The sequence below is a fragment of the Bos grunniens genome, chromosome 5 (assembly GCF_055505025.1).
Source record: "Bos grunniens cultivar Pamir isolate PY7600 chromosome 5, Bosgru_T2T1.0, whole genome shotgun sequence".
NCBI lineage: Eukaryota > Metazoa > Chordata > Mammalia > Artiodactyla > Bovidae > Bos > Bos grunniens.
In genome coordinates this window covers 75,541,744-75,559,074 of record NC_141169.1, presented here as the reverse complement: position 1 = coordinate 75,559,074, position 17,331 = coordinate 75,541,744, and the positions used below count along the sequence as shown (strand labels likewise).

The 17,331-nt window shown below is 47.4% G+C and overlaps 1 protein-coding gene across 5 annotated transcripts; it reads left to right on the top strand.

The window, feature by feature from the left end:
- The first annotated feature begins 1,800 nt into the window (after positions 1–1,800).
- LOC147372431 (apolipoprotein L3-like) lies at positions 1,801–16,558 on the top strand. 5 transcript variants are annotated; one of them, XM_086401324.1, is made up of 6 exons: positions 1,807–1,936; positions 5,650–5,748; positions 8,792–8,832; positions 9,013–9,119; positions 10,921–11,041; positions 13,704–16,558. In XM_086401324.1, the coding sequence occupies exons 4-6, from the start codon at positions 9,089–9,091 to the stop codon at positions 14,566–14,568; spliced, it is 1,017 nt and encodes a 338-aa protein (XP_086257450.1). In that variant the 5' UTR covers positions 1,807–1,936; positions 5,650–5,748; positions 8,792–8,832; positions 9,013–9,088; the 3' UTR covers positions 14,569–16,558. The 5 variants fall into 5 exon arrangements, with proteins under 5 accessions (XP_086257448.1, XP_086257450.1, XP_086257451.1 ...); XM_086401322.1 differs by lacking the exon at positions 8,792–8,832 and having other exon boundaries at positions 1,801–1,936; XM_086401325.1 differs by lacking the exon at positions 9,013–9,119 and having other exon boundaries at positions 13,704–15,208.
- The last annotated feature ends 773 nt before the right edge of the window (positions 16,559–17,331 follow it).

The following is a 17,331-nucleotide window of genomic DNA, read 5'->3' as shown; positions in this document are numbered from 1 at the left end:
GGGTCCCTAGTTATCCTGTGGTGGAAGGCACTTAGGAAGTGGGGCCTGGGCACCCTCGTGCTGGCAGTTTTCCCCTGGGGAGGCACACATGGCTTTCCCTGCCCCTGATATTCTGCCTGAGGTTTAAAGTAAGCAGGTGGGAGGGATGACTTTGCTTGGATTTTCCCTCCAGGAAAGCTCCTGCCTCCCACTGTTCCCTGCTGTGTCCCTTCTGTAGTGGTGACGCCCAGAGCTGGCTGTCCTCAGAGGACCCAAAGCTCTGGAAAGGAGGCATCCTCGATTCCCAGCAGCTCCAGTAAGCTCAGGAGTGGACTTGTGCAGGTCAGTGGGCAAGGCAGCGGCCCATTTGCCACTTGACTCCTCTGTGTCTGGGGTCTGTGGCGTCTGTTCTGGCCTGAGCTCTGAGCACTGGGACAGAATGTCAAATGGATGTTTGCAGGATGTGAGCTGCTGACACTCTCCCACCAAACACAAGTCCCTGAGTTCCTGGAAGAGTACCCCACCTCTCTCCTCCTCCTAGCTCCCTTACCTGCAAAATGCAACAGATACATAAAAGTTGGCCTTAAGAGCAAACTATGGTTGGCTATCCTCATGGAATAATCTCCTGTCCCTCCCTCAAACCTGGATGGAGGGGACCATAATGGCCCAGGGACATTTCCTGGGGTGAAGCAGCCCTGAGGGAAGGCCAGGCGGGCCTCCATGGGGCATCCAGGTCCACTGCAGTCACTTCTGCTTGAGGCAAACGGAGAAGTTCACCAGCAGTCCAGCTTCAGGACTCGCAGACTGTGGGAACTTGACCTCCATTTCTTCATCTGTGAAATGGAGCCAGCACTCCTAGAGCTGATGTGAGATTCAACAGGAAAGGCATGGATAGTGCAAGCACAGCGCCTGCCACATGCTCAGCCCCCATCCACAGAGGCTCTTTGCTGAGGAACCAAGCAGGACAGAGGGCCAGCTCTCCGTTGCAGACTTCTCTGAGTCGCCAGGACACTGGTTTTCTGATAAAAGTCTTCCATTTGGAGAGAAAAAAATCTGTTGTCAGGTGGAGATAAGCCAAGGTAGCAAAGGGCAGCGTGCTCTCAGCCCTTCCCACGAACTTCTGCATCCACCTTATGGCAGTGACCACCAAGGCTGGGCCTCCTCCTGTGGGCCCCCGGAACTAAAGGCGTGAGTTCCGTCCCTGCCAGCAGGGCTAAGTAGAGGGATCTGATCATAATGGGTGGAGGCAGGGTTTAGAGTGGCTGAGGCATGTTCTGTGGCCCCTCTTCCAGGTACGATGGGCATAGAGCAGCAAACAGTGGGCTCTGCAGGCGAGGTCACGGAGGGCTTCTCAGAGGAGGTGATGCCAGATTCGGGCTTTGCAGGAAGATTTGTCCCGGTTGGGTGCAGCAGGTGTCCCTGGCAGAAGAACTTGTGTGAGCAAATCCTGGAAGCCACATGAGCGTGGCCCTCCACAGCAGAGTGTGACCAGTATGCACTGAGCAACTGGTGTGTTCTGGACAGTACCACGTGCTGGTGGCACAAGATGAACAAAGCAGGCAGGCTGGTGAGTGGGGTTGGTGGGTGAGAAGATGGAATTATGGAGGAGTGATTTGCCGAGGGACTCACGCTCGTGGCAGGTCTTCCTTCAAGGAGCCTGAGGCCGGGTGGACTGTGTCAAGAAGGGCGTGGAATGTCAAGACTGGACTTGTTTGACTAGGGTGTCAGCAGGAGGGTGGGAATAGCCCAGGGTGGGGTTGGTGGGCAGGATGTTTGCTTAACTTGAGTCACTCAGAAATAAGGGTTTTGCCTTTCACTTTTGCTTCCCAGAGTTTATCAGGGCCCAGAGGGTGTATGTGATCATTGCAGAGACGCACAGCTTGTGGCTGCATCTGCACAGATGTGAACAACTGGATCTTGTTCACACTTGGATAGAGGATGGTTCCTGAGTAAGCAGGTGAGTAAGACCCCACCCATCCCATCTTCCCACCCTCAGGACGACTGTCTGAGATAAGGATGACTGTCCCTAACTGACAGAAGAAGGAATGGAAGCTCAGAGGGTGAGGTCAGCAGGTTAAGCAGGGGCAGAGCCTGGATGTGGAGGCAGGTGTGTCTGAGGGCTTCCTCCCAGCCGAGGGACCCTAAACAGAGCAGAGGGAGGGCCACACCTGCTCAGGTGGGCTCAGCTCAGGATGTGGACTCCTGACACATAAGCAGCGACCCCAGAAGGAAGGTGTATGTTCCGCATACTCAGCCATTTAGGAAATTAAACGAAGCAGATGGGGTGGAGGAGGACAAGGAGTCAGAGCCTCTCCTCCTATGACCTGGCCACCTTGAAGCTGTCCCGAGGGTGCTAGGCTAGGGCTGATGGAGGAAAGGGGATTTTTTTCAGATACAAGGAATCAAGGTTTGTTGAAAAACCCTGCCTCAGAGTGCCAGGCTCAATGCCAGGCCCTTAGGGACACTTGGCCTGGAGACGGACCAGACACCAAGCGGGGAGTCGAAGGGCGTTGGCTTCCTGTGTTTGCCAAGCCCTCTACTCTGTGGTGGTCCTGTGTGGGGAAGGTGGCCCTGCTGGAAGAAGTGAGAAGGGCTCACTGCACAAGGTTCATATACATCCCGATGTTGTAGTATTAAGATAAAAAGCCAAACTCTACAGACATCAGTATAATAGCCTTTTCTAAATCCAACTTGAACATCTGAGAGTTCATGGTTCACATACTGTTGAAGCCTGGCTTGGAGAATTCTGAACATCGTTTTGCTAGCATGTGAGATGAGTGCAATTGTGCGGTAGTTTGAGCATTCTTTGGCATTGCCTTTCTTTCTGACTGGAATGAAAACTGACCTTTTCCAGTCCTGTGGCCGCTGCTGAGTTTCTTTCAGTCCCTTCAGTTTTTTCTCTCTGGTGTACGTTGGGTCCTTTTGACTGATTGATTAGGATCTTTGGTTTCTTCTCCATTCTCTTCCTCTCTCTCCCTCTTCTCCCCTCCCTCCCTTTCTAATTTTAACAGGGGGAACTGGGGTTGTGCTGTGTCATTGAGAAGCTGCTTGTTTCATGTCCCCATAAGGGGTCCATCCCTCATATTTTAGCCAGGCTGTGCCCAGGAGGGCGAATGGTGCCCAGAGGCCCTGGACAGGAGGAGCAGCAGAGAAGAGACAGGGCCCCTGATGACGCGGGAGGGTTCTCAGACCTGGAGAAACTGAGCAAAAAGAGACCATGACCAGGAATGTACCACCTTCGAGAGGAGCTGGAGAGCAACTGGGGGAAGGTGGCAGAGGGAGGCTTGGAGCTGGGCCTCCAGGGACAAGTACCCCGTCATGCGGTGAGGCCAGTGGGGAAGCACATGTTGTTGGGAAGGGCAGCCTGTGCGAAGTGAGGTGTCAGTCTCGTGCAGCAGGCCCTATGGAGACAGAGAGTGTGAGGAAGACAGGAGCTGGGGCAGTCGGGAGGTCCGGGTGCTCAGCCAGGGACTTTCTTAGCGCCCCTTTCCCTTCCCAGGGAGGGTGACTGCAGGCACAGGAGGGAGATGGTTGGGGAGAATCTGTCTGCCCACTAGGAGGGAAGGGATGCATGACTGGCCATGCAGCTGGGCAGGGACAGGCTTCTCCAGGGTCCTCCCCTCTCCCACTAACGGCCTTTCCAGAAAGGGACCAATCAGAGGCTCACAGAGGAGGAAGCCCTGGATAGGAATCCAGCAGAGGAAGCACTATCAGCATCCACACCCATCTGAGGCCCCAGACAAGGGTCAGGAAGGGGCCAAGAATGGGAGGGAAGGATGGAAGTATGAGTCCAGTGTTCAACGCATTTACAGTTGTTTGTCATCATCCAGGAGCCGGCCTTTCTGTCTGAGCCCTCCTCTTCTTTCTACTTGACTCTGTTCTCATGTTTCATGATTTCAATAGGCTGACCTGCCTCCTGAGGCCCTGCCGCTTTTGGGCAGAGGAGGAGGCAGGGCACCAGCCAGCTCTCCTCTTCCATGTACTTGAAGGAGGGCCTGCCTTTGTGAATTCTCTTCCATCCACATGACGGTGCCTCCAGCCTTTGACACAAGGCACACTCCCTAAAAACAAGCTGATGGTTACTCTTCCTGAGGGAGAGCTGTGAACATTGCAGAGGAAGGTACAGAAAGAAAGATTCTAGGCTTGGAGCGTATGTGAGGGGATTTAGGGGAAGCTCTAAGGAAATGGGGCTGCTCTGGATTGGGAGCTGCAGAGACTGAGAGGCAGCACTACCAACGGGTTCTCAGTACTTCATCTATGGAGAGGGGAGAGCAGAGCAAGGCTGAAGGTGTGATTGGTAAGAAGGAGAAGTCCCTCTTTTCAGCCAGGGGAGGGGGCGTGGTGTTGGGGGGCGCAGTGACAGGTGTTTGCTGTCTCCTTCGCTCCTGCTCTCAGGGTGACCCTGTGTGAGGCTGCAGTTCTGTGAGAGCCTGTACATCCAACGGGAGAAGAGCAGCACCCTGTTGTGACACCAGGCCAGCCTCCGGATGTCAGGGGTTCTTTCTTTCTCAATCCTTTACAAACATTCGTGTAAATAAACAGAAAGGAATATACCCATAGACGTCAAGACTCCTCTTATTATTAAATTCAATTACAACAAAATATTTCCCATTTCATTTACTCTTCTTTGCACCATAGAAACAAAAGAAAGATACCAGCTCAGCTGTGTCCACTCTTTGCAGCCTCATGGACTGTAGCCCTCCCAGCTCCTCTGTCCATGGGATTTCCCAGGCAAGAATACTGGAGTGGACAAGCATTTCTTTCTCCAGGGGATCCTCCCTGCCCAGGAATCGATCCCATTTCTCTTTCATCTTCCGTCTCCTGCATAACCACTAGCATTCTTTTTAACCTTTATGTCTCTCTTTTTGGCCACATTTTTCTAAAGTCCTCTTCTTTGAATATTATTATGAACTCATGGCCTTTCACAGACTCAGCCTGTCTCATTGAAACATTCATAGGAATCATTATCTTTTATTGTTATTAGTATATGTGGGTGCCCCCTAATGACCACTTCTCTGATCATCTTCAAGAGCATCCTTTTCTTTGCAGGAGCAGAGATGCAGTCTCTGGAATTCACCTCCCCTGCAAGTGGTCTTCCTTCCTTTGAGTGGACGGAAGTCCATGGGTGTACATGTGGGTGGGCAAGATGCTGCCAGACAATATCTCTTTAAGGTCACAGTTCACTCTCATTATTCTGGTTTAACCCTGTTTTCATGCCTACTTTTCTAGAGAACTACGTTTCATCAACATGACATGTCTCCTACACTGACAGTTCTCACAGCAGGAGTCACACATTTCTTGTTGGCATTTAATTCAGCTTCTTCCATCATCTTTAAGGTGGTGGCACTAGAAACCACCGCATTCTTTGGGTTACTGACTGCTATAAAGTGACTGCTGCTGTCTTAGAGTAAAACAATCCAGTCCTAAGTGCATATGGTTAGAACAGATCAATTTGTACAGAGGGTTCTGCTCATTCCTTCCCAAGGAAAAGCTTCTTCTTTAGATAGTTAATCAGTGTCTTTCAATGCTATTACTACATTGGGAGCTGCAATAGTGTGAGAATGTGTGCCCAGGAGACAGGAACCTGGGCTTGGAGTCTGGCTCTAGCACTAGCTGTGTGCTTTGAGTACATTGCTTCACCTCTCTGAGCTTCAGTTTCCTTTCTTATAGGATCATTGTGAGAACTAAAAGGAAGTGAATTCATACCAAGCAGTTGGGAAGGTGCCTGGTGCCAAGTGGGAAGTCACCAACCACAATAGCTAATAAGTGGTAAGTATTGCATTTTGGTTTTTCTTGACTTAAATTTGATAGCATTTATTTATTTCTTATTAGGAAAAATAAGGAGTTCATTTATTTTTATACTTTCAATTATACCTTTCCCCTTCTTCTCCTTATATCATTATTCCACTAATTGTGTATCCTCTATTACAAAGCTTTGTACTTGGAAGCACTTTATTTACATCTTCGTTTCTGATGCTCTCGACTGGACCTACTATTTCTAAATTCCCAGCTTTGTAAACTGAGATATTAATCCTCCTCCTCCCTTCAGTACTTTGGCTCCCAAGTTCTAGAAGTGTATTTTGATTTTTATATTAACAAGTACATTACTTCACATATTTATATACTCTTTCATTTTAAAAGATAAAAGTTATTTTATTAAGATAAAGCTTATTTTATAATGACTATAAATGAAATAAAACTAAGATTTTTGAATCACTAATAAACCTGTGAGTTAATACACCTGTGAGTTATAATACACCTGTGAGTTATATCATATTATATATATTAATATTACTTCAGTTTTACACCTGTCTCCAAAGGACTTGGATATAGATATATTTACTTAAGATTTTTTTTAAATCAAACAAAAGAGTTTACATTTTTTTGTGATATTTTAATGCAGTTTTTAAGAGCTAACTTGTACCATATAGCTGTACATGCTTCTCAGTTCAGTTCAGTTGCTCAGTCGTGTCCGACTCTTTTCGACCCCATGAATTGCAGCACGCCAGGACTCCCTGTCCATCACCATCTCCCAGAGCCTACACAAACTCATGTCCTTTGAGTCAGTGATGCCATCCAACCATCTCATCCTCTGTCATCCCCTTCTCCTCCTGAGCTTTAGTTTTTCCTGATGTTTCTAACTGGCTTCATTTTCACCCCTTTCACTGTTTATCTTCAGCATTTCCTCCATTTCTTTCCAAAGGTGCCTCATGTGATACCGTGTCCCCTGTCCCCACAGACTCTGGACTTCTTATCCCATTCTGGACTGGTTTCTCTCTAGGTTTGCTGCGCACCCAGCTGGAATCCTTGGATTCCCTTCCCACGGGGTTGATGTTCCTGACTCCTGGATCCCACATCTATCTCTCTCATGGGTATCCTTTACTTTCCTCCATAATTAAACAAACATGTCATCATTTTTTTTTTCCTGCATCTCATTTTCAAGTAACTTTCTAAAAGTCTGGTGAAGGGTGAAAGCTGCTGTGAATATGGGATGGGATATGGGGGTGGTGGGCTTGTCCCCTGCTCTCCCCTCGGCCTCCCTCTCATCTTGCTCCCTCTGGAGCTCTGCCCAGCAGACCGTTCTTCTCTCCTGTCAACACGATCCCTGTTTCTCTCCCTCTACTGCACTCCTCTTTACTCAGCTATCACTTCTCCATCCAGTGAGTCTTCAGACATTTGTTGAAGATTCTGGTCTCCTGTTGCTCCCATGCTTGTTTTTATTAGCAGCAGAGGGAGGAGAGGAAGGCTATGGGTTCTTCAGCTCATGAGTGGGGTGGAACCAGTGTACCAAGGGCAAGCCTTCTGAACTTAGGTAAGTCAGCTAACATCTATATGTCAGCTTCCTTATTTGTAAATGAGGATACAATGGTACACATCTCAAAAGCTAATGGAAGGACATATGAGGTACCATTGGTAAAGTTTCAGAGCCGATACCAATGCAGAGCAATGATCACAAACACCAGTTGCTCTTATCAGTGAAAGTTGCTCAGTCATGTCCGATTTTTGGTGATCCCTTGAATTACACAGCCCATGGAATTCTCCAGGCCAGAATACTGGAGTGGGTAGCCGTTCCCTTCTCCAGGGGATCTTCCCAACCCAGGGATAGAACCCACGTCTCCTGAATGGCAGGTGGATTCTTTACCAACTGAGCCACAAGGGAAGCCCAAGTGAAGCTGTTTCCACTCGATTCTGAACTGGGGACCCTTTGCGTGTTAGGTGAACATGATAACCACTACACTACAGAAACCAGGCACTCTTATCAGTAGATGGTATTATACCTATATATACCTTTACCATCATTTCAGTCAAGTCTCAGGAGGAGTAGTTGACAGAAGCTCTTTTGCTTTCTTAAAAAGAGTAGCTAAACATCAACACTTGCTTTCCTTCTTCATCTCCCATGGCAAGGTTATCACATTCAGAACCAAAATAAATGATTTAATTATAAAGATCTGATTTTTTAAAAGAAAGACCACTGAGAATGGGTATATCTGAAAGGATGGACACCCTCATATATTATAAGTGTGAACATAAATTGCTACAGTTTCTTTGCATGGCATGGTGGCTCTAGGTATGGAAATTTTTTAGGTGTTGATGCCATCTGATCTTAATTCTACTTCTAGATATAGCTTAAGGATACAGTCTCAGATGTAGGTGAAGTTTTACACAAGGAGAGTATTCTTTGCACTATTATTTACATAAAGGATTAGAAACTACATCAAGTCCAATATTCAGGAGGGGAAAGCAAGGAGGACAGAACAGCTGCAGGGGTCTCAGCCACTCAGAGCAGGGATACAGGAATTTGGGCAGGGCTTGTGGGACTCCAGGCCCTTGTGGGGAAAAAGGCTCTTGCAGAAGCAAGGAAGACCTGGGCTATGGGAGCCGTATCACCAGGAACTTTATCAAGGAGAGACTTGATAGGGAGCAAGACATCATTTTGGAAGGAAGAGTCATTTACCAATGAACATATATCCACAAATAAATCTTTCTGTATATATAGGGAGTAGAGCATAGTCATCACACACATGTGATTTGCACCAGAAAGACTCAGGGTCTAGTCCAGACCCTGGCACCAGCGTGACAATTTGGACTCAGCTAAGTTTGAGTGAGTTTCAGGAGCCTGCATGTTAAGGACACTGGATCAATGATATCATTAATATTAGTTATTACCAATTCAAAAACACAGGTGTCCCAACCTCACCTCATTTCCAGAGTATCACCTCCTATCTGTTCTTCTAGTCTCTGGCTTTATTGTTCCTATAACTTCGCAGATAGCAGTCTCCTGTCTGATTACCTTCTCCTTGTGCCCCAACAGGAGAGCAGGACTCTGACTTGGCTTGGAAGGAGCTGTAGGAGGTGAATGACTTTTCTTAACTAACAACCAGCAGAGCCCAGGAGACAGAGAACCGCACTGGGCTAAGTTCCTGGAGGCACTGGTGGCCGTCCCGGGGGAACCCACCGGAGAACTTGTCCCTCGCTGCTCCCTGCAGCCTCTGCTCCTCACAGTGGAGCTCACAGTCTTTTTCTCTCCCCAAGGGTGAGGTCACACCTCCTTCCAGCCTGATGCAGATAAGGAGCTGAAGGGAGATATCTGAGAGCCCCTGCTGCCACCATGAGCTCAGAAAACTTGGGACACTGCTCAGGTAGTCAGCTCTTTCTTCTCTGGAAGATTCCTACTTGTGACCCAGAATTGAAGGTGGTATTTCCAGGCTGAGTTAAACTACAGAGGAATCAAGAACCATGAAGACGATGGATAGGCATCCTTGAGTTTCCAAGAGAGACCAGGAGATTCCCCTCACCCTGGGGTCTGCCCACAGCCTCCTTCCCAGCCCTCTCCTAGGGAGCCATGACCAAGGTGCTGACTTCCTGCCTCTCCCCCCACCAAGCAAGTGACTCAGGACGGAGGCCAGGAGAGCACACGCGGAGTATGGACCGCAGATGGCAGTCCCCAAGGCCAGGCAGGCCTGGGAGAGGAGGTCCTCCAGCATCATTGGACTTCTCCTGCTCTCTCCCTTGGCCCAAACCTCCTCCCGCTCCCAGACCTTAGGGCATCACCACAGAAGCTGTTTCCTCCAGCTCTTCCCAGCCACCAGCCCAGCCTCTCTACAAGGGTCAGTGGACCCTGCTCTGAACCCCAGTCTGGCCTTTGCCACCTCCCACCTGGAGGGGAGGGGTGTTGAGGATCACATCTGGCTCCACCCCTCCTCCACCTGGTGGATCCCCTCCCCTGCCCATCCTAGAGTCTGTGGTCAGAAACAGGAATCCTCTCACATGGTAGTTTTGCTCAATGGCATGTGGTCCTAAAGTCTTTTTTAAAATTAGGTAACATGAGTTTGTAATGTTTTCTAAGTTTCGTGTGTACAACACTATATTTCTACTTCTATATATGCTACTGCATGCTCACCACCAAAAATGAGTTGCAAAGAATCCCCATTGTGTGCTATAGAGTAGAATGAACAAATCACAGGAATTTTAAATGTAAGGAGACTTCAAAGTCATGTCCAAGAACTGTCTAACTGTTGACTTTGGATTCAACCTCAGAGCTTTCAGCTCTGTGGCCTTGGGCTGTCCATTGTCCTGTCTGAGTTTCACTTGCCTCTTCTGTGAGATAAAGATAATGCCTCTTTGTGTGGATTTACCAAGAAAGACATTTGATATCAAGTTTCAGCCCATACACACATATATAGCCTGGCCACCAATATCTTACCTACAATTCCATAACCTCCAGATCTCTGAAATCACTCAGGGATTTTGATAACTCATTGAGGAGTAGTCTTACCCTGTAGTGATCTGAGGCTATTTGTAGTCATTACATTCTTTATCCCATTTAATGTGAGTATTCAATTGTCTCACTACCCAAACATGAAAGCATTCATTTATAGGGCACTGCCCACCTATTCTGGAAGGGGTAACTAACAAATCACACTTGCTCTGTCTTCTCTTTGTATATGTGTGTTCAGTTGCTCAGTCATGTCCAACTCTTTGCAACCACATGGACTGCAGCCTGCCAGCCTCCTCTATCCATGGGATTCTCCAAACAAGAATATTGGAGTGGCTTGCCATGCCCTACTTCAAGGGATCTTCCTGACTCAGGGATCAAACCTGCCTCTCTTACATCTCCCGCATTGGCGGGCAGGTTCTTTACTACTTGAACTCCTTGGGAATCCCACCTATGCCCTCAATTTACCTGGGAATCCCACATAGGACCTCATTTCACCTAACCTCCTTACAAGCCCTATCTTCAGAAAGGTCACCAGGGGGTTAACTCCTCAACACAAATTGGGGGGTGGAGGGGGGACAGTCCATCCATAACCCTAGGTGACCTCACCAAGAGCACCCCAGGTGACTGCTGCTCAGAAAGATGAATTTTAACTATTTTATACTCAATAACATTTATGTCCCACCACTAATTCTTCTAATCTTATTCCCTTTTCTTTCATCTAGATATTGAGATCTTTTTTGAGGAGGTCGTTGAATGTCTCTGGGACATACTGAGCAGAGAGGAACTGCTACTCCTGCTGAATGAATTCCTGGAGAGAATTAAGGCTGAGGCCAGTTTGTCCAGGTAACCGGCACAGGTGACCAGGAAGGTCACCCACCACCAGCACCAGGCCAGCTTCCTCCTGGAGTAACGCCTCCTCCAGGCAGGACCCTACTGTTGGGGCCAGGGGTGTTCCTTCCCAAGATCCCATCAGGAATGTTTCCTCCATGTCATTTGCTGACAGTTAATGATCGTGGGTTGAGAAGAGAGGAAACCTGCAAGGAAGGTGCAGGTTATATGACCTTGGACAAGTTACTGAACTACTCTCTGCTTTAGTTTCTCCATATTTTCATTTTTACTGTGAGGACACTGAGGTCATGCATGTAAAGTGCTTCCCATAATGACTGACACAGAGTAAGTACTCAGTCAATAGTAACATTTTAAAAGCTTGTTGGGAAGAGACAGGGGTCAAGGGTCTTCTTTCTGGTGAGGAGAACCAAGCAGAATTTCCTTTGGGACAAGTGGGAAAATCCTGACACCACCATTTGTGTCCTGGGTTTCTGCCTACAGTCTTTCTATTCCTGATGTTAGGAACTGTACGAACCCTGCAGGATCCTGCTGGCCCATAAGGGACAGAGGCTAGAGAGGAACTGGAGGAGCTGATGGGATCCTGGATCTAGCTGTGCCCAAATCCTGGGACCGTGGGCTTAAGACTTTGAATCTCAGATCTGTCCTGTGTCCAATGGGAATAGCAATTCAGTCTGATGGATTATGGTGATGTCCTCAGAGTGAACTGCAGGGTCAGAGGTGGGGAACCAAGTATAATCATCTCGTCCAAAGGACCAGGGAGGCCTGCACCAGGGTCAGACCCAGGGATCAGGGTGGAGCAGTGGGTCCAGGTTGGAGGACTAGTAGGAAGGCTTGGGCAGCAGGACCAGGACTAGAGTGAAGAGACTGGGCCCTAAGGACACAGAACTGAAGGGACTGTGACCCTAGCAGAGGTCCCCTGAGTGGGAGAGGGGGACATTTCTTCCCTCCCTGGTGGGATCCCCTCATGCTGGACTAGAGGGCCCTGGGTGACCGTGTCTGCACACCCTGCCTGGGACCTGGCTTCTCACTCCATCTGGGACCCTCTTCTAGTCTACATGGAGTCCCCCTGACAGTGGGATGGCCATGTGGCTTAGGGAGCCCTCCAGGGTCACAATGAGTGGATGTGATTGTGTGACATTTGAGGGATTCTGAGGAGCCTCACACATCCCCACCCAAGAGGAAAATGCTTCCTCCACCAACTGTGTAAGTGCCGGTCTCCTCAGGCTCAGCTGTTCAGATGACTGTTTCCTCAAGTCCCTTGAATCTTTAGAGGTTCCACAGATTGCACACGGCCTTCGGGTGCAGGCAATGAAGCTGTCTCCAGGTAAATTGTGAGTTAGGTTGGTGACCCCTGAGCGATTGAGAGTGCTGGGTGATGGGTCAGGAGTCAGTGAGGTGAGCTGGAGAGTCCAAGGGAAACAGGGCTCATAGCTCATCTCCCTCTTCCCTATCAACTGGGGCAGTGGGTGGACCCAGTGACCTTCTGCTGAGAAGGTCAAGGGCTCAATGCTTAGAAGACAGCAGATGGCAGACCAAATGATTATAAGGTGCCTTCTAGCTCTGACTTTTTGGGTTTAAATTATTCTAGGTCATAGAGACAGCCAATCTGCAAAGTGCAAAGGCACAGTGCCCAGGACTGCCCTTACTTTGACTTCAGTGGCAAATTTAGGGGATCCCCAAAACGACTCTCAGGTTCAAGAATTCCCTATAGAATGCATAGGACTCACTGAAAGCTTCATGATCCCAGCTACAGTTTACTACAGGGAAGGATAAAAGTTCCCACCAGCCACAGGGCGGAGTCTGGGCAGGTTTCACATACGAAGCTTCCATTGTCCTCAGGACACATTACTGACATGGATTCGGTGTGTGATAAGATGCATGGAGTACTGCTCATCAGGGACACTCACCTTGCTTAAAAGCCAAATTACCCTGACCTGTCATCTCCAGCCCCTCCTGGAAGTCAGACTCGTGCCCCAGTGTCCAGCTCTGCCAAATGGCAGAACTGATACCATGAGACCCAGAGACCTTTGGTCACTCATCACCTTGTCAGACTGACCAGTGACCAAAGGCCCAGGCATGCAAGGATACTCCTATCAGTCAGAATTCTATGGGCTTAGGGACCACTTCCCAGTAGCCAAGGGCAGGGAGACTTCTGACTATACACTGAAGCCCTTGAATGAAGGTTTTCTCCTCCAGTCCTACATGTCTTTGTTTATCTGTGGAGTTCCCACTCCAAAAACTCTTTCAAAGTGGTGGTGTTGACCCACCTGTGAGACATCTTTACCACATACCTTTTCTTTGGCTGAGCCATATGGCCTGTGGGATCCTCATTCCCCAACCAGGGATTGAGTCAAGGGCAGCAGTGGGAGTGCAGAGTTGAAACCTCTGGACCCCCTGGGAATTCTCTCAAATACCTCTCTTAAGTTGCCGGTATCCTAAGGTGACCTCGTTTACCTATTCCAAGTTTAGCTATTTCAAGATGGAGCATCTATAAAGTATGAAACGTGTTTAAGGTTGAAAGAGAAAAGTTTACATTTATAAAATTCTTTTCTAATGATTTATAGTAACATCTGTATTTATGCAGAATAGATATTATGGAGCCAATTTTACAGACAAGCAAACTGCCTTTCTAATCCCTTGCCCTTCATCGTTACAGGGAAGACACGGATGAACTACACAATTATCTGAACGAATTGAAAAGAGTCTTAGTTGAGGAGGACCAAGAAAGACTCCCCAAAGAGCAGCTGGACAGGAGGAGGTTTCTGAATAAGTTTCCTCGGGTGAAACGGCAGCTGGAGGAGTTCATAGGCAAATTCCATGAGCTTGCAGACAAGGTTGAGAAGGTCCATAAGGGATGTACCATCTCCAACGTGATGGCCCACAGCACTGGTGCTGTGTCTGGTGTTCTGACCATCGTTGGCCTGGCCCTGGCACCCGTGACAATGGGGGCCAGTGTGGCGCTCTTGGCCACTGGGTTAGGGCTGGGAGCAGCAGCCGGTGTGACCAGTGTGTCCACCAGTATCATCGAACGTGTGAAGAGGTCATCAGCAGAAACCGAAGCCAGTCGCATGATGTCTACTGTTGTCAAGAAATGGAAAGTTCTCCTAGAGGTACTCAAGAGCAACCCCCACATTGTTGACAGAAAAAAGGAAGAAGCTGTACAATGCATTGAAATGCACATCCATGCCATGGAGACAGGCAATGCCAACCCTGGCTCTGCAGCCAATGCAAGCATCTACATGAGCCCTGGGAGAATCTCAGGCCCAGGCATCCAGCATATAGAGACAGGTTTCAAAGCCACAGCTTTAACAATTACCAGAGGAGCCCAGATCGCGGGTTTGGCTGCTGCAGGGGTCTTCCTTCTGGTGGATGTGGGCTTCCTGGTGAAGGAGTCAATACACCTGCATAATGGTGCAAAGACAGAAGCAGCCGAAAGCCTGAGGCGACGGGCATGGGAGCTGGAGAGGAAGCTGGAGGAGCTCACCCAGATCTATGAGAGTCTGCAGGAGGACTTGAGTTAACTACCCCCAGAGCAGTGCGGGGTCCAGGGACATGTGAGGGTCTAAAGTGCAGAGGTATACTTAGGAATATATCTACCTAAAGAAACTAAAGACCTATATATAGAAAACTATAAAACACTGGTGAAAGAAATCAAAGAGGACACTAATAGATGGAGAAATATACCATGTTCATGGATTGGAAGAATCAATATAGTGAAAATGAGTATACTACCCAAAGCAATTTATAGATTCAACGCAATCCCTATCAAGCTACCAACAGTATTCTTCACAGAGCTAGAACAAATAATTTCACAATTTGTATGGAAATACAAAAAACCTCGAATAGCCAAAGCGATCTTGAGAAAGAAGAATGGAACTGGAGGAATCAACCTACCTGACTTCAGGCTCTACTACAAAGCCACAGTTATCAAGACAGTATGGTACTGGCACAAAGACAGAAATATTGATCAATGGAATAAAATAGAAAGCCCAGAGATAAATCCACGCACATATGGACACCTTATCTTCGACAAAGGAGGCAAGAATATACAATGGATTAAAGACAATCTCTTTAACAAGTGGTGCTGGGAAATCTGGTCAACCACTTGTAAAAGAATGAAACTGGACCACTTTCTAACACCATACACAAAAATAAACTCAAAATGGATTAAAGATCTAAACGTAAGACCAGAAACTATAAAACTCCTAGAGGAGAACATAGGCAAAACACTCTCCGACATACATCACAGCAGGATCCTCTATGACCCATCTCCCAGAATATTGGAAATAAAAGCAAAAATAAACAAATGGGACCTAATTAACCTTAAAAGCTTCTGCACATCAAAGGAAACTATTAGCAAGGTGAAAAGACAGCCTTCAGAATGGGAGAAAATAATAGCAAATCAAGCAACCGACAAACAACTAATCTCAAAAATATACAAGCAACTCCTGCAGCTCAACTCCAGAAAAATAAACGACCCAATCAAAAAATGGGCCAAAGAACTAAATAGACATTTCTCCAAAAAAGACATACAGATGGCTAACAAACACATGAAAAGATGCTCAACATCACTCATTATCAGAGAAATGCAAATCAAAACCACTATGAGGTACCATTTCACACCAGTCAGAATGGCTGCGATCCAAAAGTCTACAAATAATAAATGCTGGAGAGAGTGTGGAGAAAAGGGAACCCTCTTACACTGTTGGTGGGAATGCAAACTAGTACAGCCACTATGGAGAACAGTGTGGAGATTCCTTAAAAAACTGGAAATAGAACTGCCTTATGATCCAGCAACCCCACTGCTGGGCATACACACTGAGGAAACCAGAAGGGAAAGAGGCACGTGTACCCCAATGTTCATCGCAGCACTGTTTATAATAGCCAAGACATGGAAGCAACCTAGATGTCCATCAGCAGATGAATGGATAAGAAAGCTGTGGTACATATACACAATGGAGTATTACTCAGCCATTAAAAAGAATACATTTGAATCAGTTCTAATGAGGTGGATGAAACTGGAGCCGATTATACAGAGTGAAGTAAGCCAGAAGGAAAAACATAAATACAGTATACTAACGCACATATATGGAATTTAGAAAGATGGTAACAATAACCCGGTGTACGAGACAGCAAAAGAGACACTGATGTATAGAACAGTCTTATGGACTCTGTGGGAGAGGGAGAGGGTGGGAAGATTTGGGAGAATGGCAATGAAACATGTAAAATATCATGTAGGAAACGAGTTGCCAGTCCAGGTTCGATGCACGATGCTGGATGCTTGGGGCTGGTGCACTGGGACGGCCCAGAGGGATGGTATGGGGAGGGAGGAGGGAGGAGGGTTCGGGATGGGGAACACATGTATACCTGTGGCGGATTCATTTTGATATTTGGCAAAACTAATACAATTATGTAAAGTTTAAAAATAAAATAAAATTGGAAGAATAAAAAAAAAAAAGATAAATAAGGGCATACTCTGAAAAAAAAAATAAAAAAATCAAAAAAAAAAAATAAATAAAGTGCAGAGGTACCTTGTTCTAGGCAAAGAGAGGGAGACCACATTAATGAAGCTGGGTGCTAGGAATTTGGCATTTCTGTGGTTGAGCACATCAGGGAAGGGATGGATGTAGGTGATAGATGAGGAGAGAGAAGGAAAGGGCCTGGAGCCTGGATTAAGGGAGGAGGGGGGACCAGAGAATGAGAGGCGGGGAGAAACCACTTTTTTTCATACTAAGAACGTTTTATTTTGTATTGGAGTATAGCCGATTAACAATGTTGTGATAGTTTCAGGTGAACAGCAAAGGGACTCAGCCATTCATATACACGTATGCATTCTCCCCCAAACTCCCCTCCCATCAGAAACCACTTACTTTGGACTAAAGATGACACTGGAGGCCGAATAAAGGGAGAGGCAGGCGAACTAGCAATGAGAGGCCAGGTATACGAATGGGTTGAAAATGGGAGAAGGTCAGTTAGGATTGTTGGGATCCAGAAGTGGCAGGGGCTCCTCTATCGCCCTCCACAGGCTGTGATGTCCCAGCAGGAAGAGTCTTCCCCTGGTGGTGGTCTCTAGACCTCTCCTCCAGCATCAACTCACCTTTGGCCCTAGCTGATGTGTCTTACTTAGGGAGTGACTTCTTTTGTTTGCTTGTTTTATTGAAGGATAATTGATTTACAGTATTCTGTTAATTTCAGGTATACAGCAAAGTGATTCAATTATACAGGTATCGATTTATGTGGGCTTCCCAGGTGGTAAAGAATGTGTCTGCTGAGCAAGAGACACA